This window comes from Leuresthes tenuis, unplaced genomic scaffold, assembly GCF_036924035.1.
Source record: "Leuresthes tenuis unplaced genomic scaffold, fLeuTen1.0.hap1 SCAF_11, whole genome shotgun sequence".
Taxonomy (NCBI): domain Eukaryota; kingdom Metazoa; phylum Chordata; class Actinopteri; order Atheriniformes; family Atherinopsidae; genus Leuresthes; species Leuresthes tenuis.
In genome coordinates this window covers 8,491,015-8,514,016 of record NW_027325365.1, presented here as the reverse complement: position 1 = coordinate 8,514,016, position 23,002 = coordinate 8,491,015, and the positions used below count along the sequence as shown (strand labels likewise).

General features: G+C 38.9%; 2 protein-coding genes across 6 annotated transcripts in view; both read right to left on the bottom strand.

The window, feature by feature from the left end:
- fam13b (family with sequence similarity 13 member B) overlaps positions 1 to 13,083 on the bottom strand; it is a 59,505-nt gene extending 46,422 nt beyond the window's left edge. For all 5 annotated transcript variants that reach the window (XM_072395307.1, XM_072395311.1, XM_072395309.1 and 2 more), the window contains exon 1: positions 12,844 to 13,083. The gene's annotated coding sequence lies outside the window, so the exon portion shown is untranslated. The remainder of the gene's footprint in view (positions 1 to 12,843) is intronic.
- Positions 13,084 to 14,003: 920 nt separating this feature from the next.
- cxcl14 (chemokine (C-X-C motif) ligand 14) lies at positions 14,004 to 21,922 on the bottom strand. The gene is made up of 4 exons (XM_072395270.1): positions 21,535 to 21,922; positions 19,884 to 19,989; positions 16,724 to 16,837; positions 14,004 to 15,984 (listed from the first exon to the last, which is right to left on the bottom strand). Exons 1-4 carry the CDS (start codon positions 21,596 to 21,598, stop codon positions 15,969 to 15,971), a joined length of 300 nt encoding a protein of 99 aa, XP_072251371.1. The 5' UTR covers positions 21,599 to 21,922; the 3' UTR covers positions 14,004 to 15,968.
- Between the last annotated feature and the right edge of the window lie 1,080 nt (positions 21,923 to 23,002).

The following is a 23,002-nucleotide window of genomic DNA, read 5'->3' as shown; positions in this document are numbered from 1 at the left end:
TTATGAGTTAAAAGGCATTCTTCAGCCTCTTTTTCTTCTAAAACCAGCTGAACTAGCATTTCAAGTGAGTAAGCCTCTTTAAAAGCTAAAGAAAATCCCACTATTCCTGGCGAAATTCTCATACTGGGCCAGCGCCTTCACTACTGAAAACGAAAGCTGCTCCACAAGGCAAATGTGTCTGTCCTCAGCAAACTAATCTGGTAAGAAAACCCTAACTAGAGAATATTAATTCAATTATGTGTAATGATATTACACTCACAGGCCTAAATAGCAACGGTAAGAGGCTCAACACACTTGACCACTGAGACAGAGAGGCATGGAGATCAGAGAACATTTTATTCTTAAACCAATGCCTTGTCTGGCACGGAAAATGCCCCCAAAGGAATGGAGAGCAATGGTTTAGTTGGAAATGGAACAGTCTAGAAAAGCTTTTCTGTGTCTTAATCCCAGATATCATGCATGACAAGCTCCCGTTAAACAACAAGGGACATTGTTAGAGGGAAAACTGAGAAAACTGAGGCAGTGCTGGAGAGAAAGTGAAAGAGAAAATGAGGACTGGGATGTAGAGCGGCAGTCCGAGACACCGTGTATACGTTTACAAGGAGGGACACAACTTGAGAACAAGACTGTAAAAAGTTATTTTAATACGGATTCACTGTTGCAAATTAAGTACATAAAAGCAGGAAATATAATTAACCTTCAGATAAATAGCTTAACCAATCCATCTGGCATTTCTGATAGAATCTTATTGCTTCACCAACACCTCAAACTGCCTGTCTCCACCAACACAATGCCCTTTTCTCTTTAAAAGAAGGGTAGCCTTTGTGTTAAAAACAGCACAATGCATGCAAGTCTACAGTCTAGACTAAACAAACTTACATCCTGTAACAACCAACCTCAACAAGTGTGAAGACAATGTATTTTGACAGTAAAGAAATGACATATTTGAGCTTTATAAGACCAGGAGACTGCAGATTCAGACTAAGTTTTCCTTAGCAGCTCCACCCACAGCGACATTGACAGTAAATTTAAATGAGCCAACTGTATATCAGATTTCAGTTTGCTTCTAAAAACAGCACCTACCCTCAGAGGTGAGGTCTGAACAGAGCTCTGTGGGACAAAAGCTTTTAACAGAAAGGTCACAGGTTCAACACCTGCAAAGCAACAACCAGACACCTGACTGAACACCTCGAAATCCTCCTGTTACTGCTCTGAGGAGCTCAACTTAGAGCGAATGACCCATTTCCTCACACGTTAAGCATTTAAATATCTATGCAGATGTTAGAAAAAAGAAGAAGAAAAACCCCGTTCTGTTCTTACTAAATCTGCTAAACGGCCTCATTTCCATCAGGACGAAGTACGTGTATGAGAAAATATTCACACACCTTCCGAATTAATCAGAAAATTCCCTCCAAATTGCGTCATGTTATGAAATTCCCCAAAATGAGATAAAAGTGGTTAAACTTTACATCGTTCATCATCATCGTTAATAATTACAGTAAACTAAGATCAAGTAACTTTAAAATGAGTAATAACATTTGAGCAGCCAGATTCTTTCTCACTTGTTAAAATGCATCTGATTTCTAAGCCAAAGTGGTGAGAACAGATTAAAAACATATCAAAGAGTCTAAAATTGACTTAAACCCAAAAAATACGACAACCTGAAGAAGTTCAGGTAAATGATCATTGTGACTCTCTCTTAATGAAATCTCTAAAGGTCTAAACGAACAGAAAACATGTGAGCGCAGACGGGGACTGTCCAGAAATTCCCTAAAACCACCAGGATGAAAATGAATGCTTGGTATTTTTGTTGTCTATTGTGTCGTAACCCTTACACACCACACAGCTTCCTTGTACTCTGCAATGTGAGCATGACATTTCCCATCCAAACAAGCACACACCCACAAAGCTCACGTGACAAATACACAGAATGCAGAGATACAAATCTGCTCTATCATCCACTGAGCATGTGACAAAGATCCTCATCCGTCACAAAGGGAATGAAAACAACGCCTCGCTTTTAGCCGATTTTCACACAGCAGCTCCTGGAATGACTTATAGAAGCATCCGATCCCGAGTCAGGCAATTTAGTTTAACCTGGTAAACAAGTACAAACAAGCACCTAACAAATATACAAGTTCATGACTTTAATCTTAAGACCTTTCCATTCGTTGGTGCACACCACGTGCAATGAGTCACCTCGTGGAAATAATGTTGATTTTCTACTGACATCGGGTCCATTAGCCATCCAGGATGTTTTAACTGCTTTGCAATAAACCTGCATAACAGGAAGTTTATTAATAATCTGCTTAAACTGCTGCAGGTGTTTCATCTTGACCTCAGTGTTGTCAGCAGCACACCTCCACCATAAACAGCTGTATCAGCCTTCTGTATATAAAAATAAATAAATAAATCAATAGACGGGGGTTCGGAGAGTGAAATGCAGGCAAATGAGGGCCTGCATTATACCAACACAAAGAAAAATGTAACAGTTAAGACCTGCACAAACATGTGTTGCCATAGTTTACTTCAAACCTGCTTGTGCACATTTTTAGACGTCGTCTTGTGTGACTTGTATCAGTGAGGTGGGGATGAGGGCTACTGGCCATCCTGTCTCTCCTCTCAACAGTAAGTAAAACTGAGCGGTCAGATAAACCCTGTTAGGACAGAAAGCTGAAGCGAGTCTTACAAAGTGGTGGTGGATTTTACAGAACTATACGTTTCACTTGGCTGTTATGTTTCAGCACAGATATGCCTGCATAACAGGAAACTATGTACAACAATGTCCTCTTTACACAGCTCTGGTTACTTATTTACTGAAGTTTATCTAAGATACAAAACATTTCTATGAGTTTACTTATCTACCTTCGCCCTAACCACAGTGAACTGATCGTTGCTCATCGTTTACGGGCAAATTAACCTATTTTTTTCCGGAGGCAAAAAGCATGAACGATAACAGCAGATAGAAAGGGTATTATGGTATGCTGTAAATGTACAACACTCACATTGTGGCTTATCAATTAATCTCTTCATTTATCATTTGTTTTCGGAGGGAATAGCTCCTCCACTGTGTTTAAAAGCCTGAACATGAATATATGCAAGTAATATGCAGTAGGGAAATAACGACTGGAATTAAATGAGTTAATTATCTATATTATACAAAATAATTCACACTCACCCGCAAATAGTAAGAGTCTAACTTAATTTGAGGAGCAAATAACTAATTTCAATGAAACTGTTTCTATTCCCAACAGGCAGATAGCAGCAGTGAAAGTCAGGCTGGGTGATAAATGAGGAGTTATGAAAAACAAAAAGGCACCCACCAAGAGCGGGAACAGAAGCAATTGGAAAGCAGAATAAGAGAGGTAAAGAGAAGCCTGAGTCTCGCTGCTCTAACCTAGTTTAGCTGCTCCAACACTGGCCATGTCAGTGATAAATTAATAAGGACATGTCTTCAGGGGATATATGGCTTTCCAGGCCCTGCTATCACTTACAGTCACCAAACAAGTACATTTGGAACTTCACTTGTTTTGAAGATGCAGGGAACATCGAACAAAAACATTCTTTTTCAAAGATTTTGTATTTTATGTTGCACAAAAAAGCAAAATAAAGGAAAACTTTAAGTGAGCGTCAAATCCAGCCAACAGCATTTGTTCCAGAGCTGCGACAAGTAGGTGACTGTCAGAAAACAATCAATTAATCTTAATTAATCTCATCAATCTTAATTCAGAAGGTCTCTAAGGTGAAACTCTAATACTTCTTTTGTTTTCTATGATCACAGATCAACAATACATCAGTCAGAAAAAAGAATCTGTTTATCGATAAAGAATTTCCACACAGTGGAAGGGGTTAACGACACTTCCCCGAACTGGTTACCTTCCACTATCGAGCCTAATAATCCCCATTATCAGACGTTGCTCTAACCTTCCAAGGACTGTGACATTGAAAAAGCCTTGGACGCCTACAGTGGAAACACAAATGCAGCTCTGTGTTGGCATCTGTGGGAGTGGAAGCAAAGCAGCATTTTGTTTGGTACATTTGCATCAAGTTTGGGTTTTTTTCCGCCCTAAGTGAACAGTCAAATAGATTGTATGTACTTCACTTTTTTATGTCTCCTATAAGTGACATAAAAAACATAAACATAAACTAAAATGGTTGCCAACTGATTAAAGTCTGTAATTGGGGATTTCATTCAAAAACGATTTTCATAGCCTGCACTTGATGTTGTGAACACTGACAGTAACACTGTACCCATGCGCCATAGTAAGCACATTCAAACGACTTATTGTGTTAGTCTGATCAAAACAAGACTTTTAAATGCATGTAAACATGTTAATCTGACTAAAATGGAACAAAATCAAGCTGGTTACATCCAGACAATGCAGTCGGGGACAGAATGACTCCTGCCTGTATACAAATAAATATACCTCTGCACATGCTTCAAAGATTCATAGTTTTTCATCATTTATTGTTTCTTTTTTGTAAAAACAGTAAAGAGTAAGTTTATTTTTATACTGTCAAATTCCCAACAAAGCTGCTCTCATTCACATATTTCTCGATGACTTTTGTCAGATGGCTACACCTGTTAGAAACAGACTTAAAATTACTTCATCAAGGCTAGGAATGTGCATGCCTTGCATATCATCTATGTTTGTTTGGAGCTTTATCTGCGCACGTCTTCGGAAAGTATGCGTGTTTGCAAGCTTGCAAGCTGTTTGCAAGCTCCATTATGTCGCTGACCTTTAAAGGCAGTGCAGGGCCAAATTTGACCAGATGTAGGGTCATTGGGTTGGTAGCTGTAAGAACAGAGGAGAGTTTTAAAGACAAGCTACAAGAGAAAGTTCGCAATTACCTATATCTTTACGATGTGTCTTTACCGAGGCACATTGACGAATATGCTTTTAAAATTAGCTCAGAAGACATCATCATTTTGCAAATGTCTGCGGAGGAAACTGTTGGAGACATGGATTGGGGACGGCGTAGATGTTTTTTTTTCTGGCCCGAGTTATCTGATGTGCCCCCTAGTGGAATCCCCCGGTAACGAGTGTAGTACCTTGGGGAAAGTAAGTGAACAACTATACTGAAGACAGAACTAGTTGCTTATGTGAACGTGTGATTAAAAAGCAAGTATATCCCTGAGCTGAGGCTACGTGTCAACTTGCAGTCGCTTAAAGCGTTTCCAGACAGGTGCTCTGCTCTAATAAAATCCTGAAAAAGATGACGTATGTTCAGTGATTTCAGCAGAAAACGTTTTAACACACAGTCTACAGCATTGCAGCATTGGCTGATTACTCGGGTATTATTTGATTATACGACGCTGACATCTATGGTGATAAAGTCTGTCTCCTGCAAAGTTGTGGGAGAAACAATGAAACTGACAAAAACAATAAGTGAAGACTGTCCGTTTACAACTAATACAATAGAATCTAGTGCAGGGTTTTCCACACAATGTCAATACTGCGTGGCAAGCCCAGTGCTTAAATGATAAATTGACTGTACATATCACTTTTACACTATAAGACACATTCACACAAACACTCATACAGACAACTGTTCTTCCACCTGAGGTACAGCTGCGCACAAATGGCGCCCAAATAGATTCATCAACCTACTCACAGAGAAATCTACTACTACAAGTGATATTTCTTAGAACCTTTCAGCACCCTGAAAATAATGTAGCAACTTTTTGAAAAAACCTTAATTACTTTCAGTGCAAAAGTATCTGTCCCTCATGCTGCTCCTCGGTGCCTCAAACAGAAAGAGAGACCTGGAGTCATGATGAAAATACAGACATGAATGTGGCGGCTGACTCCTTGACTGCAGTCTGTTCGGTGAGTGGCAGAAGGAACTGCACAACAGTTCACGGGTATTCAGTTGTTACATAAATAATACCAAATGTTAAAAAGTATGTTGTAATAAACGGTTATACTACAAACTTAAATGTGGTAAATATGAACCCTTTAGAATACTTTTGATACAACAACGACTCAATAAAGTGTAATAGTAGTAGTAACTGTCTATTGCTAACAATGGCTGATAATTCATGGTATCATGGCCTGGAGAGAGAGTAACTGGGTCCAAACCACCAGACTGAGACAATGACATGAAAATGTATTGATCTAAAATTGATCTGTGTCGCCGCTTTCTCTTACTGCATCACATACTGATGGAAATGTCTGAACCACCACCAACAGCGACTAGTATCCCGCTTTCGCTGCATTGTTTGTCTGTTTTTATATTCTGTGCATGTCTGATGGTTTCATGAAAGCAAGGCAGCGAGGAAGTTAGACTTCCGTACATCACTGAAGAAACCCAAAACTTCTTCTTTAGAATCACTGAATAGTTTTTGCTCTGTCATATGAAGATTGTATGAAAGGATAGGAGTGCCACAACAAGAGTAAATCTGCATCAGAAGCCTTAAAAATGAGAAAAAGAAAAAGCAATGTGAAAATAATTTTGGAAAAATAGAATGTTATATAAATAAAGTCATATGGAAATTAAAGAAAAACATTTATGTATTTATTTCCCTTCACGTTTCCACAATTTCTCGTTTCCTGATTTATTTTTCAATTAATTGCTCTTTAAGCTTCCTAATTCAGTCTTTTACAGATTTATTGTTTTCCCACTGCTGTCATTCCATGGAAACAAATAACACTCAATTAACACAGAGCTAATCAGTTACACAGGACAGTACAAGACTTACCATTACCATCTGTGTGTGTGTGTATACACACACACTTGTGTGTAAACAATAGATCTAAACACCAGCTGTAAGAGTAAGCTGACAAATAAGCAGACAAAGGAGCATGTAAACACTGAGCAGGCAAACTGATTGTGCAGTCACACTGAAAACCAGAAGTAACCAAGATCAAACTTTCATTACTTTCATTTACTCTGAACTGCTACTCGACTGGGTGTGGATAAGACTCCAGTACTGAGACAGGGCGCAGCTGCACAAACTAACAATTCAAAAGCAAGAAAAACTGCCTTTCAAAGTCAAGGTTAATACATATTTATATGTAGTTTGGTCTAATGTAATGCATGACAGTAGAATGCAGTTATTATCCATGAACACTGGTTTCAGGATTCTGAGATTTTCTATACATTACGAATGGAATTAGGTGGAAACTATCCACCATGAGTATGTGTATGGACTGCTAATGTTGAGATGTGTTGAGATGAAAGGATGCTAAGTTCAGCAAAACTCTCACAAAGACACTGTGTGATATAATTATAATTCATCTAGGTGTGCATGGCTCCAGAGCAAGTTCGGCTGGTTGCGATCATAAGGTTTGCTGCCAGAAAACAGACTTTGTTCTAGTGTGTGATCAGATCCAAACAGCGCAACCACCAAGTTCATTCCAGGGGAGCTCGTCTCTGAGGTCAAGGTTGAATTAATGTATTAGCTCATGTATTTTCAAAGCAGGCCTACCTAACGCCAGGTGAGTATGAATCACTGAGTACTGAGCCAGATAGTGAGATCCTAATGACTAATGGCCTGACTGACCTGAATAGGGCCTCTTAATTCTATTAACACATAAAAGGAGCTGCATCCAGTTTTTGTTTTTCTCCCTCCTTGACCATAACGGTTGTAAAGATTTCCTTGTTGTAGCGTGTGTGGATCAAAAGTCACTTTAATAGTGATTTTTGTCAGATGACGCTGCAGTTATAAAATGAGGATATCTGCAAACAGACTGCTTAATGCATACGGATAAATGCACGTCTAAATGTGTCCCGAGCGATAGGAGCTGAATGTGTCACTTCTGTACTTAGCTCAATCCACCTCTGATCGGATCAGTGCATGTTAGCATACCAGAGAAACAGTGGGAGTAAAAAGCACCCAGTTTGTACAGTATCATAACCAACAAAATAAACAGAGACTGGTTTGAAAGGGGATAGGAACAGTGTCGGGGACTTTCCAATCACACATTAACACAAAAGTTCTCAAACTAATGTGGAAGATGGAGGTGAGGATTACAGATAGTCTTTGACGGTTTGTAATTCTGAATTTCAAGTCATGTGGCTTTCATCGCAGCACAATCTCTCTAAAGGACTGACACATTTAACAGATGCTGAATGCTTAAGATTTGCCCTTAAACCTACTGAGAACATTTTCTAACCCCCCCAGATTATTTAAGCTCAACCAGCTGCTCAGTGGAGGATTTCTAATTCTGCCTGCTCATGTACTCGAGCTCATCTCTGTTAAAACATGCTGAGGGACTCACCAATCACCTGACCAGCACCTGAGGACGCGTTACAGCGAATAAAGGCCACGACACAATCAATCAGTCTTTTTAGCTACTGAGACACGCAGTTAAATAAGAGAAGTTATTCACACAAATAAATGCTAACATGTAGGTCTGGAAGGTTGCACTCTGCATATTATTTAGACTCAAACCAGTAAACACTCATGTTCCAAAGCTTCTGACTTTTCCCTGAGAAGCTGTCGGCTCTGTTTATTAGAACCAACAAAGAACCTGTTTCCCACCAAGGTTTGAATGCCACAAGACTATTTGAAAGGAACATTAGCAAACAGATCCTTCAAGTCACACAAGAGAGGCAGTGTACCACACTTAATCAAGCACAAAATCCATGTTGCAAGTTTATAGTTTATCCTGTGTTTGAGCTTACCACCTGCTGATATCTTCATACTACTTGCTTAAAAAAATCCACCAAGTATCTCCTAGGACAAAAAACACTGAGTCATTCCCAACTATCACACACAGATATGTTAACAGTGTGTTGGTCTAATCATCATTTCAACTCAACTCTTATGGCAAGAAACTGAAAGATTTTCATCTATTTCCTGGGCACTCTCTTAGTGAACGTAAAGAATGCTATAGGTATTTGTAAGTAAGAATAACAAATCTCCTTCCAGTGGAAGCCAATCTTATTTGAACAATCTGACGGACCATCTCCACTTACACAATCTTTGGGCCAGGTTGGTGCTACACTGCATGAAACCGCCTTTGGCCAGTTTTGGTTTGATTCGGGACTCTCACAGCTTCTCCCTCAGGGTTAGAATATCTCCATCCTGATGGAGTTCACAATGCATCCTCATTCTTAAACACTTCTCAAAATAATTAAGGTTACAAATGTAGGTTTATCATCTGTTTCACCCTATCCTGCTCTGAAAGTTGTAGTTAAATACTTAATGATAATGTTTAATTATGAAACCAAATGACGGCTTTGACTAATGAAAATGAGGTTGCAAAACATATTTTCTGAACAGGTATTAACATGAGCAGACTGGGATTAAATCAGATGGGTTTCTGGCAGTGTTTGTCCGGCTTTACAGAGATTTAAGCCATGTTCAGTTTATCTTGGCTCCCATTCACAGAGTCTCCCATTCACTCAACGACCTGGCGCAACAGTCCCACACTACAGGCAGCTGTGTGATTATGACACTACTGTGACTGCTGCGTGTGCCTGCGTGTTTTCCTTCCATATAAAACTATGGGTCATCTTACATATCCTCTTATCTCACACTGTAGGAGACTGGAGAGTTCTGACACTGTTGGTATGTGCATACGTGAGATCTGTCGCATAAAAGCCTGCAGATTCAGCTTAGTCAGACTGACCGAGTGGGAGTATGTCAGTTTGCATTTATAGCATACTTTCATGGAGTTATCTTGACACTGACAATCACACTTAATTGAAAGTTTATGACAATTTATTATATACTAAACCAGTTTAAACAAGGCAGCCGAGTTGTGTCTGTTGTCGGCTTTAGCTTATATCAAGTCTTAGTAGTTAAAATCAGTCAAAGACCCTTATTTCTGCATGAATTTGACAGATTTAGTAGGTTAATATTCACAGAAAATAGTTGGTGGTATAATCAGAAAAGAAAAAGATTGATAGTTCCAGCTAGGGCTTTCACAATCGTGTAAAATTAGCCAACAACTATCTTTAATATAAACAGCTGTAACTAAGGATTTATTGCCTTTATCTGCTTGTTTAGATTGTTATCTAGACCGTGTAACAGTTTAATGGCACAGTTCTACCTTCTAGAAGAAGTAGGTGGGATATCAGATGTGCTTTGTAGATTAGTGGCGATAGCGCGTTAAAAAAACAAACTATGCCCTTGAAAATCTGTGCGTTTGGCTTTACCGCTACATTTACATTGCTAATGTCAATAACAGGTCCCCAAAATGTGGCTGCTTGAGTGTTGGCGGGTAAGCAGGACTTATTCTCTACTCAGGTGCTATCAAAGTGGCACCAGGAGAAGGACAGACAACAAGATGAGTGCCAGTCTAACCTCAAAAGATATAAAGGTTCCTTGAAACTATTACTATAAAAAGAAAATCGTCATCTGAAATAATTGTAATTAGGTGATTATGTTGTCATTTCGATGGGCCTAGCTGCAGCTCAAAGCTAATCCAGTTTGATACAAAAGCCTCCCAATAAATGATCACACGCAGCTGATTTATTTTATCACCTCTACCACAACAAAATATCAGAAATACCTGCCTGTGCAGCGGAATTATGATCAACAGAAAAACAACCAAGAGGATGACATGAACTAACACAGAGTTCAAACAGATATTGAGCATTCTATACTTCAGAAAGGTATGATTTACTGCAGGACTCTTCTGCTTAGACCTACTTTAGTTTCAGTCCAAGTGTTCATAAACTGGCAGCCGAGTGATAAACAATCCAAAGTTTATTACGGCCGCTGACTCAACAACTGTTTTTAACAGTTTTCTCAACATCAGCAGCACGGCAACGTTGACCTTTACTCCGGGTCCTCTACAAACATATCTGCCATCTCTTTCACAATATCCAAACTGTTTTTGGTAACAGGTTGTAAAACTCTGTTGCATAAAATAATTAATTATTACATTCAAGTTTAAACATAGATTATCCTTCACACACACATTTTAAGTCTATATCTTGGTCTCTGTAGGATTTAGTAAATTTATATTTCAAATTTCCCACCCGCATGTATGTACAATGTACTTCAGGACATTATTATATCCAAAGAGCTCAACGCCACATGCATTACATGGTAAGAATGCAAAGCAGAAGTAGTTGCTTAAGTAGACATTTATATTTAGAATAGACATGTCCAGATGACATAAGTCCTTTATGTTGGTTTTTGCAATTAGGAATTCATTACAAATGTGACCAAAGATAACATTATTTTAATATCATAACAACTACCTGCAATTAGTTAGGTTGAGGTAACAGTCAGGTTACATAGCATAGTTAGTTAGTTTCTTTGTTGTTCTTATGTAATGTTTATATACATGTCAGATGTCTGCTTTCTTTTCCTTATAGCTTTTATATTCAGCCCTTTGTTTCAGCTGTGGTTGTTTTAAAGTGCTTAATAAATAAAGTTGGCTTTGGTTTTACATAACAACTAAAAAGCCGGATTAAACCGTTTCCACAGTCAACCGTTTCTAATCTCCAATGAATGACATTTTGATGAGCATTTATTGATAGTAGCAACACAGATTTAGTGTTGCTACAAGTCAAATGATCTACATTTGGCTGGTTATTCATTATTATTGACATATTAATAGAATAGGTAAACAAAATCCTTAACTAGACATATGACTGTTAATCATTAAGTGTAATATCATGAGGGCAACTAGCCTTGATCACCTTGGTCACTAGCTGTGAAAAATAAGGCATTAACTACCAAGGAAATCAGCCAAATCTTTCAATAAAAAGCTAACAAGATAGGTTTTAGTTGTAGTTTTGCTTTAAAAAAGACGGATGGTGAAGTTAAAGATACATGCTCTGTGAATCAGAGCTTTACAATGACTCACATGCAGCTTATAGAGTATTAATGCTTTATTTCTGACCCAAATCACATGAAACTATTTTAATAACTGAGTCATTTTAAGCCTAAAGGTCTACAATGTCAATCTGTAATACATGGCGAATTTCGGATGTCTACTGTACACCATATGCAGAGACCAATCCTTTCTAATTCAGAGCAATGGCCGGAAACGATTATGCAATCTGCAAGAATTTAAAGAACACAGAAATTAACATCCGCCCCTCGCATCAGCGAGACGAAACAGAGATATCAGTTATGGGGAGCTAAAACGTCTGGACCTGGATCAGAAGAGGGAAAGAAAGGGGGGGTTAACGTCAAACACAGCACCACAAAACACCAGAACATTCCAGCACAGACTGTAAATACAGCCGAGCAGGAAGCATCAATGTCAGTGGTGAAGCTCTCCAGAAACAAGACCAGAAAACGAAACTTGACGCCCGCAATTCAGGAGAGCACCAACTCCACACATCCGACACACAAAATGCATGATATTCCGTGCACAATAACCGTCGGAGCAGAACCAGCTGATGTGAACTTGTCAAACACATCTTCCTAATGCAGAACCACTTGGACACACAACTGCTGTCAGTTTAAATTACCCATCAAATATCTATAAAGATTAACCCACACGCACTTAACTATTATACTTGTGGCTTCAAAAACCCTTAAAACATTTCACACTGTGCCAGTTTTTATTTTCTTCTGCTTCTGTCTCCCAGTTAGCTTTCTGCGCCTGCGGAGGAGCCACAGATGTGATGGGACTGCCTCTGCTGCTACGGGTTAGCCGTTAGCTCCCAGTGAACACAAATTTAATTTAAAAATAAAAAACTGTTTAAAGCCACTTTGTGCTTAAATATAACTTCAAAATAAAGACCCTGCCATAGTAAATTAATTAATTAAGTATAACTACAGGCAATATTGAATAAATCCATAATAAAAAGCGTCAGACAGAGTTAGCCTAGCAGGCTAGCCTTAGTTAGCGTCTGAGATGCTGAGAGATCCAGAAGAAGCGCTGCTAGCAAGACAAGCTAATCAGTTGCTCCGGTGTACCTTACCAGGTCAAAACAGACAGGAACGCGGGGCAAGATGCATCAATTTCTGGTTTGGTTTTAGTAGCCGACGTCTTGAGAGGCGACAACTTCGACGGAATCAAAGCAGACGATGTAGGAATATCGTCGGGAACATTGCAAAGACACTCGAAATTAATGTGGTTCCCGTTTTTTTTCTTCTTCTTTTAGCTCGGATGCCCGTTTGCAGGTCGTTGCTTAGAGAAACTCGCATACACACACAATCGCGCACACATACACACCCTCAAGGGACGAACCTGCCAAATACTGACCCCGCCCCTCTGACTGTGAACACAACGGGGGACAGCTGCCAAATAATGACCCCGCCTTGCAGACAGGCAGATACGGGGCAAGCGCCAATAATTTTAACGTTTTTGATTGATTATTTGATCGTTTGATCAGTTAATTTATTCATATATGCTCAGGTGAAAAAACCTAAACGACATAAGAGGAGATTTGCTGAACTTACGCTATCCTATGTTACTGAATATATATAATTACAAATACACTGAGAAACATAGTATCACAAGTAAATATACACACACGATACATACTTATATAGAATATAGGTATATAGAATATACATACCTATATATACACAAGTATATTAATCAACGTATTACATCCACATTTTGACTCCTGGTATTATTCTATCCCCTTGGGCTCTAAATATAATTTAACACATAAAGCTCTGGTATCAGACTGACAGAACAACGCAAGACAAACATACTGAATCCTCTCATTAGAAGCACATTCCTCAGGTTTTCATTTATATTTGCAGAAATTGGGGTTTACTTTGTGTGCTTGTCTTCATTTTCTCCCTCTTTTTTGGTGGGTTAAAATGTGCACATCAGTGTTTCACATACACACCACCTATAGAAACCAAAATGTAATGTATGTGTGGATTAAACTGTCATTGGCGATGGTGTACAAACTCCATTTAAATACTCAGTAATAAACTCTCTTCATTGCGCTTAAACGATAAATCAGTTTGTATATATTGCCACCTGGTGGACAGTTGATAGTACATCACTGTGGTTTGAAAGAGTTTTGTCACTTTCACAGTTTACACATTTGCAACCTTTTAATGTGTCTTTTGATTCAGTTTAAAGTTAAATTAACCCAATAAATCAAATGCAAACACAAGCTGCTCTATAGACACTTTATTGCTGTGTTTATTGTTTTACACTCGATGGAACGTCTAGCTGTGTGTTTGGTGGGCCAGTCCAAACACACACCCTCAAAATACTTAGATATATATAAAAAAAGAAATATAACTATGATGCAGTAATACAATAAACATGACACTACATAGGTCTGAAGATGAATTCATATTCACTAACATGTCGGCCGGTCAATGTACAAAATGTTTCATATAAGGTACAAAACAAGAGTAATGCACATTCTTTAGGAAAATGTGATATTTTTGTATATATGCAGATAAATGTGCGCAAATGATCTTTGTTGGCACAAAAACACCCAACAGTCATTTCAATGAAATGTGTAAATGACATCTAAAGACAGAAAAGATGGAGGACAGATCATCAAAGAGGAGACTGTTTTGAATGTGGGCAGTGATTATATTTCTGAGCACTGTTTTTTTCTGCTCAGTTGTTCCCATTTAAAGTTTTATTTATTTGTTTATCAAAATTCCCACACTGGTCTTTGAATGTTCCTGATATAGCATAATTACATATAGCCAATCTTAAAGGACAAGTCTGATAATATTCAGGTTTATCTAATTAAAACACACATACACGCACACACACACACACTAAAAAAAAGAGGCCAAACAGAAAATATGTATCCACCAAATTTCCAAAAACCTAATTTGGGTCATTTCTCTGTGCAGTTTAAATCCACTGCTGTCCAGAAACGATTAAAACGAGCCACATTTACGTATGGATTTATATGCTTTTTATCACGATGAAGGCCGTCATGTCGTTGCTCTTACTCAAGTCATGCACAACTCTGTTAATCTACAAATGAAAACAGTCCTCGTGAAAAACACAGTGGCTGAATAGTAATTGTTAAGTGGCTAAACTGGCCTACAGACTTTCTAGAATATGAAAGTATTTATTTATGATCTATTTTAAAATATTTACATTCTCAAAAGGAATAAATGAACGCCATAAACAGGTTGATGGCTGAAAAATGTGGAGAAATTCTTTGTGTTGGTGCTGCCATGAGGGTTTTTTTTTTCTTTAGATCACTGTTAAACCCAAGTCAGGTCAAATGGTTATAGAGCCAGTTTGAATGATATATTGCTTCTTTACACATTTAGGACAGAGAACTAAAGATGCTCAAACACTCATAGTATATCACAGATAGTTTTGCCCTCTTTGAGTATCTAATCAACTTTTTGCAACAACTCACATAAACAAACGGTGGCACAAATGATTTATTTGAATTGTTTATCACGTGTTGAATCTACGCCCTGAAGGTTAAAAGAGAAAATATTTCACAAAGAGGTTGGTGTGACGTGTGCTTGTTTGACACATGTGTGGAGCACAGGCATGCTGAATGCACACACTCTCACTAACACACACCTTCACGAACACAGTGGCGAATCACCACCGTCAAAGAACAACAGCACACTGATTCTCCTCTACAAATACAATCTAACTTACTTTATCACTGCATTTTAACTACAACTTCCTAACACAGCTAACCAGGTCATACATCCTGTCATTCTGAATACAGAGTTCTGCATTTTGAAAGGAAGGTTTGTCTGTTTCATGATGATCTCTTACACAGTCCTTCCTGTGTGAAATCCTAGAAGGCAAAGCAAAAGAGAAGTCCCTTTAAATAACACCTGAACAAACCTACAACTGTTTGAAGACAGATGGCAGTGTCTCCTCCTCTACTTGGCAAATCTAACTATAGTTGTAAAGACTGGAAATGTAAGTCATGTAACTAGATCGATGGCTGAGTGAAAGAAGCCCACCAGATTATATAGAAACTACAGATTAATGTGTTTGACAGATGTCCGGCAGAAGAGGGAGAAGTACATCTTCACAGGAGGTCAAATCTTGTACTTCGCAAAACAGCCCTGGTGATGTTGTCAGCTTTTTTTGTCTCACTTGATCCGTGTGCTCTGGGCAGCTAAGGTGTTAGGCTTCGTACACCCTGCGGAGGGAATGAAAAAAGGAAAGCTCACGTTAATTTCAAGAGTGGAGACTGAGTTACAGGATGATTCAGCTCCACTTTATAAACTCTGAGTCCTTCTGTAAACCTTCTTTTATACAAAGTACTTATCTCTAACCCTGAAATCTCCCCAGAGATTTTAAGGATGTTAAAAAAAAGGAAACAAAGAAAATTACAAAAACTTTGTCCTCAGCTTATAGTCAGTCATAACGAAGGATGGTATATGTGTTTGTGTGTTAGGAGGTCAAGGTTTATCATGCAGTCATAAAGTAGGTGCTTCAGTTTGTATCTTACTAAACTGGCATAGAGTTTTTCTTGTGAATTTCAGAGGTGATGGGAGGAAGGTGTTTTCAGCTGCTTCACATCTTTATGCAGAGCCAACCAGCCGTGAGCAGCAGAGTGGTTTTCATCCCCCCAAAAAAATATTTTCTAACATTTTCGAACTATTTCTTTAACATGAAATAATTCTCGATTACACTTGTACATCTGATAAGCATAAATAGGTTGTTTTACACATTTCATACTAACCACAAAGGCTTTTATTCACTATTTTGTGCTTAGCAAACCACATATGATTAAATACTGGTAAATATTTATGCACAGTCTCATCAGGCACAGTTGATAATCCACGTTCATTTCCACAACTAAACTCTAACATACCCAAAATCTTAAAATGCAGCTGCACTACAAATAAATCGCCCATAATGCCTTAGCTCATTACCTGTGCTTGTCCTTCCAAATGCGGAACCATTTGACCAAATTCTTAGTGCTCTGCAGTTTGGGATGGAGACAGTACTCCTGCCCCTTGAACCGAGACACATTCTCCATCGTCACACTGAGGGGAGAAGCAGACAAGAAAAAAAGACATCAAAAATGGACTTTATGGTGGTCAGATTTTAGCTTTGGTTGTCCTGGACACTGCTGTGTGTGTGTGCCTAAGAGCAGAATATTTCAGTCAAAAGTAAAAATTGAATGTGTCCAAATCTCTGTTAAACTACAAGAAGTCAGCAAGAATGGCCTTAAATCTTCCAAACTGTCCTTATGGCACACGGATATTCACAGAAGTTCTACAAAACACAGAGCAGAGGGCCTAAAAGTCGAACTTTCACCCACAACACCCTGTAAGTGCAGCCTGACTGCTGCCATGCAGTATAATGAAATGGTTGGTGAAGAAAATACAATGACAATGCCATGATTTTGATGAGTTGACAAAAAGAAGATCAGCTACAAGAGGCACCACTTCAATGAAGCTGAATAGAGGAAAAACACTTTTTCAGCCCACATAAAAGTCAGTCAAAGTCCTCTGAATGGAGATTGGCAGGTTGTAGCACAGTTGACATGTTTTTGCCCCAAACTTGAGCTGCTATTCTTCACTGCTGCTGATAAAACTCCCACAGTTAAATGCCTCCACAATTCAAATGACCAGCTCGCACAGCTTGGTCAACCTTTCGGCTAAAAGGCAATATTATGGATCTGCCACTAAAAAATGTGACATGTAAGCTCGCTGAATCAAACGGTGTGTCTGCAACTCTCTGTTTGAGGTAACGATGAAGACAGTCTGCCTGCATGTGGCTTATTCAGACCAAATAAGAGAATGTGGTGGAAAAAAGAGGGGCGCCTCTCCATCTAAAGACACACTCAAAGCCTCAGCAGACCATGAATGCTAAAAGAGTGGAAGAGAAAAGACATGATTCTTGCAGTCAATTGCTATAATGATTCAATTAAAGAGTCCCGCATATATTTTCCTGCCCATTCATTTGCCACTTTGTTTGGCCTTAAATGCTTCAGTTGGATAACTGTGTGTGCTTTGTTATGGAAGAACTGTGCTCTTAAAGTGTGTACGGGTAAGAACATCACACCGTCTGTGTTTGCATGCATGCTAATTGACTCATATCTGCAAGGCTGCTCAGCAGGGATGAAGTTTAACCTCGTTACTGTGTTAATCTGAGCTTTGCTTCCTGCTCATTATCATTCACCTGGGCGGCTGAAGCCACTGGCTCTAAAAATCATGAGTGATGAGAACAAAAGAGGGGTGACAATCACATAAAAGAGAAGGAAGATGATGAAGTGTAAAAGAATGAAGTGTAAAAGATTGAAGATGAAAGAGTAAATAGAGAAAACAAGGAGAAATGAGGAAGAACAGGGACATTTGGGGCTCCCTGTTGTGTGCATTTGTGCTTTGGAGTTGCCGCTCAGAATGCCAAACTGAGAGCCGTGAGCTAAACATCCAGAGAGGAGGCTCTCATACTCATTTCTCTCCCGCTCTCATTCTTTCCATGGCTTTCCGGAGCCCGCTGGGGCTCATTTTTCATTGGACTCTAGCGGCTGGTGGCCCCCATCTCATGCTAATAGAGAACCCTTGAGTGATGGCCGTGTGGCAGGTAGCACACACACAGAAATGACCCTGTGAGTGGGATAATGCTTCTTTAAATTCAGACTCACTAGATTGCCTTCACTTAAACACACATCACACTGTCTCATAGCCGTGGACATATATAATAATTAACACGCGCAGATTAAACAGGGATTGTTCCTATTTACTTTTTACTTTTTAAGAGTGTTACGTTTGAACTACTTTTGTTTACAGATCCTCTGTTACTTTATGTATTTGACACATTAAAAATGGTTTCTTGCCTACTTACTGCCACAGTACTCTTTTGGTAAGAGGATAATATCATCTTTCAGTATGCTTGTTTTTTGCCAATTTTCACTTTAAAGTTTTCTCTTGCTCAGTAACCTTAGCAAATCCATCTTACTTTTCAACTCTATAATAAACATTTATAAACAGATTTAAACATCAGTTTGGATATTCCATCGTTGCTAAATGGACACACGTCCCTTTAAACTGTTCCCTGCTGTCGCCCACATTGAGTTGTTTGTGTGATTGGGATTTGGCAGCAGGTGGCAGCAGAGTTTGCGCCTCCACACTAAACTGACTTCCCGGAGGCCAACATAACATTTTCATTTGTCGAGCCTCCGTGTAGCTTTGACACTAAACTTCAAACACATTCCTCACAGAAATCAAAGCCCACATTTCTAACTCATGTGATGTTTGATTCCCAGCACTTGAACTCAAAGATTAAATAGCACATATTGCATTTAGGAATATTTATTCATCTAGGTTTAGAGTGTGTCTCTGTACGCCACAGGTAACTACAAGTCAGTGTGGAGATCTTGTTCTGAGCAAGGAAGCTCATGCTTCCTTTTGCACCACTCGTACTGAGAATAATGGCTCTCTTTGTGCCTGAGCTGTGATTTAATGGGTTAAAGTTCAGATGCCAGAGGGGCTGTGGGTGGATGGATAAAATTGACAGTTTGTTATTCAAGGTAAGACCTTTGAGTCGAGCCACAACCTACCAAGAAAGTAACGATCTTACATGTCAAGAAGACACATATGAAAAGATAACTGATGATTATCTAAAGTCTGCTGTCTACTCACTTGAATCATCTGGAAAGTTCTGGAAGTCTGTGCTTCCCTCCTTCCAAACTCTCCAGCCTTTATTGCCCCACCTTCTGGGGGTGGGCCATGGATAAATCCTCGTCACACTGTAACCTGTTCTTAGGGCTCTCTCAGCACAGACGACTGTGTTTTTACAGTTTCCAAATGTCTTAACTGTAATTAAGTGTGCTGATCATCTGCTGACTTGTATTCACACCAAGAGGCGGGAAGACATGAGAACAGGAAGGAGGCAAAAGAAGAAAAGATGAAAATAAAAAAAAGCAAACAAGCAGAGAACAGAATTACGGGGAAAGGAACGAAGGAAAAGATGGGAAACAGTCAAAAATAATAGGCAAAAAATACAGCACAGACAGATAGAAGAAGGTAGCAGAAATGAGATGTGAAGAGCAGCAGACCGATAAAGAATGAAAGTACAACTCACAATATCATCTTTTCTTGGCAGTAGGGGTGTTTGGGTTTGATCTCCAGCTTCTGTACATCCTTGTATCGGATCTTGGGTCCTTTTCTGGTGCACCTGCACTTGTATGCTGCCAAGAAATTTGACACACCCGTGAAAACGAGTTCTGTGCCTGTCAGTCAATGTATTTTCTCTAAACTGTGATGTAATGCAGGAGATTAAAAGTAGAGGAAAACAATCATCTGTAGACCATCTCACAATGACTTCTAGCCACAAATCACAGTGATGTCACACTGACATTACACATCAAATTCCCAGCTGTTGAAATTTCACGTCAAATCATATTTAAAGCATGTCTGAAAAGTAGCATTACTATGGTTAGAACCCTTCACAATCTTAGCAGTGCCAAAATGATTCACGATCATGATTCTTGTGATGCAGGAGAACACAAGGCTTAAACGTCTTTAACAACTGCACAGAACTCACTTTTCATGGCTCTTTTCTATAAGACATTTCGTTTGGAAGAAGCACTGCAATGTGCTGCTACATGTTGTCACATTTCTAAAGTTACCAATACATTTATTGGGGTCCAGCTTTCGGGTTCTCTATGCTGCTGAATAAACAGGCAGGGGAAATTACTTTTGCTGGGCTGTATATTTGAGATGACCCAGATAGCCCAAGGTTTTCTCCATCCATCAATTGCTATCTACGCTGACCTCCATCCCCTAAATCTGTCACAAGCTCCACAGTGGAGCCAACAGAGAGCAGAGACACACTCGACAACAAAGGCCAATAAAACAGGGGAAGCACAGAAGTTAATACTTGGTGGAGGGGACCAGCTCTGACACTTCACAGACAAACCAGAGGAGATTCACGGTTACACTTATCGAAAACAAAGTGGTTCTGTGCCTCTGTTTATACATTCTAAACATCAACCATCTTAGAAAACCAACGTGGTTAAAAGTCATCAGTTTTATAGCCCTAAATGACAAAGGATTGAGTGCCAGATATATATTGTTTTAGGGTATTTAGAGTATTAGGCTCCCTTTCTGTCAAAAATTATGTTAATATATGAACATTTTCAACAAAATAGAGGAAACAAATCATTACAATACTACTAGGTGTACAGTTTTGAGTGAAAATCATTGACATATTGGAATACAATTAAATTATTTCAGCAACATTTACTGGCTTAACTTGTCTCGTAAGACACAATGAGTTTCAGTGTTGAGAGTTGCCAATTTAAAGCACTTTATGGGATCTGACCTTTACAGAGTGGCTGCATTCATCAAAACAGTTTAGGTTCAAATGAAAGATGTTTACAGATACAATATGGTTATAAACAAGGAGCATGCAGCAGGGTTTGGTATAAATCATTATTTATATAATCATTATTTATTTATACATTAGCTTCTGCTGAGGATTTGGAGGATCTTTCCCATCAACTCCACTCTAATTTCATGCAAACTCTAGAGAGGAAGATTTAGTTTTAGACTTTTAGTCCTCAATCTTTCCCTTCACCACCACACATTCACACAAACAGGGCATGAAACCAGCCCACGCAGCCTTCACCTATTGTCTGTTATCCAGTTACATCACCATAGCTTAATTGCAAAACTGCCGTTTTCAAAAATAAAAAGGAACAATTATAAAACCAAAAGGCGTTTAGGTTTACCTTCTGCACTCAGGAAGTATAAGGACACCACTAACAAAAGCAGTACCACTGTGCACCGATGCATGTCTTCACAGGTAGGCTAAAAAAAATCTGTTTTGTAAAAGAAGTCCCTAAAAATCCGTGTGTTATAAAAGTATAACGGGAAGTAGATCAAATCCACTTGCAGTGATAACAGACTGGCAGAGGTAAGTGAGGTGAGGGTTTTCTGCTTTTGGAGTCCCCTTGGATCGCTGTTTTTGCAACTCCGTCTGTGCGTCCTGAGCGCTTGGATGAATCTCCGTCGATTGGGTCTCTCTCTGTCTCTGCCGCTTCCAAAAGGGAGGCAGGCAGCCTTTAAAAAGCTGCCTGCTGCCCCCTGCTCATTAAAATGCACGGCCAGGCAGCGAATCAAACACTTGTGGCCTGCGAGAGAGAAGTGGAGGACAACGAGAGGGAGGACGAGAAGAAAAACCCCACATAATTTACACTTTGTTCACCAAAACGAGGGTGGGACGAGATCTGTTTCGGTCGTTTTATGATATTATCCTGTCAGATTTCAGACGGACACAAAATTACGGCACAACGAAAAGGTTTAGCCAACTCCTGTATTTTAAAACTTAGAAAAGAAAAGAGAATGTTTTGTGAATTCTGTTTCCACAGTTTTCTTCCAGAGAAAAGTGAAATCCTTGGCCATTATTCATCACATTTCTCAGGACAGTAAAAGCACAAGCGACAGATACTGGTGCATTTATTGACTTATGTTATGTGTTTATGTTCTGAATAGTAATCGGTTGAAAAGAAAGTGAAGCTTTAAAATTTGATTTTTGTTGCTCGACATTGTCAGGAATACATTTGTGCTCAGAGAAAGTTCTGGTTATCGGTTTACAATTCCTCTCCAAACCAGAGCGCCGGTATCCATGGAAACTAAAGACCGTTGTTGTTTCCTGGCTAACATTTTAGCTAACTCTAAAAAGACGAATTTTGGACCATTACATTTTAAAAAAACATAGTTTTTTGTTTTGTTTTGTTTTAAAAAAAATGCCCCATAAAAGCTAAAGGCAAGAAATATTCCCTATTAAATTAGACATTATAATATTTAAAAACTGCACAATATCACAAAATAGAGTATAAATGTGAACAAAACAAATGTGTTAAAAAATGGTCATGATTGGTTGACCCTTGAACTCATGTAAAATGCTTCAGTTAGATTAGAATAAAAAGAAAATAGCATCCAAGTAGGTAGTTAAGAGAGGCAGGGTACACCATGGACATGTCACCAGCCCATCACAGAGACAAACAACTCAATGACAAAAGTTTCTCTCAAGCCAAACAGTTCACACTCACTCCTAGGGTAAATTTAGTTTTACCCCGATTAACCTGAAGTTGTTAGGCAGTGGAAGGCAGCCACTTTCTGCACTTCCTTTAACACTTTCTAAGTAAAGTCTTAGAAAGTCTTTCTTTAATTAAATGAATTAGATATTAAAGTTGG

What these genes read in the sequence shown, in the direction of transcription:
- cxcl14 (XM_072395270.1), bottom strand. Translation starts at nt 21,598, where the DNA reads ATGCATCGGTGCACAGTGGTACTGCTTTTGTTAGTGGTGTCCTTATAC. An exon ending in ATACTTCCTGAGTGCAGAAG is followed by an intron (nt 19,990 to 21,534) that starts GTAAACCTAAAC and finishes ATTTCTTGGCAG; the next exon opens with CATACAAGTGCAGGTGCACC. An exon ending in TGCCAAGAAAAGATGATATT is followed by an intron (nt 16,838 to 19,883) that starts GTGAGTTGTACT and finishes TTCTCCCCTCAG; the next exon opens with TGTGACGATGGAGAATGTGT.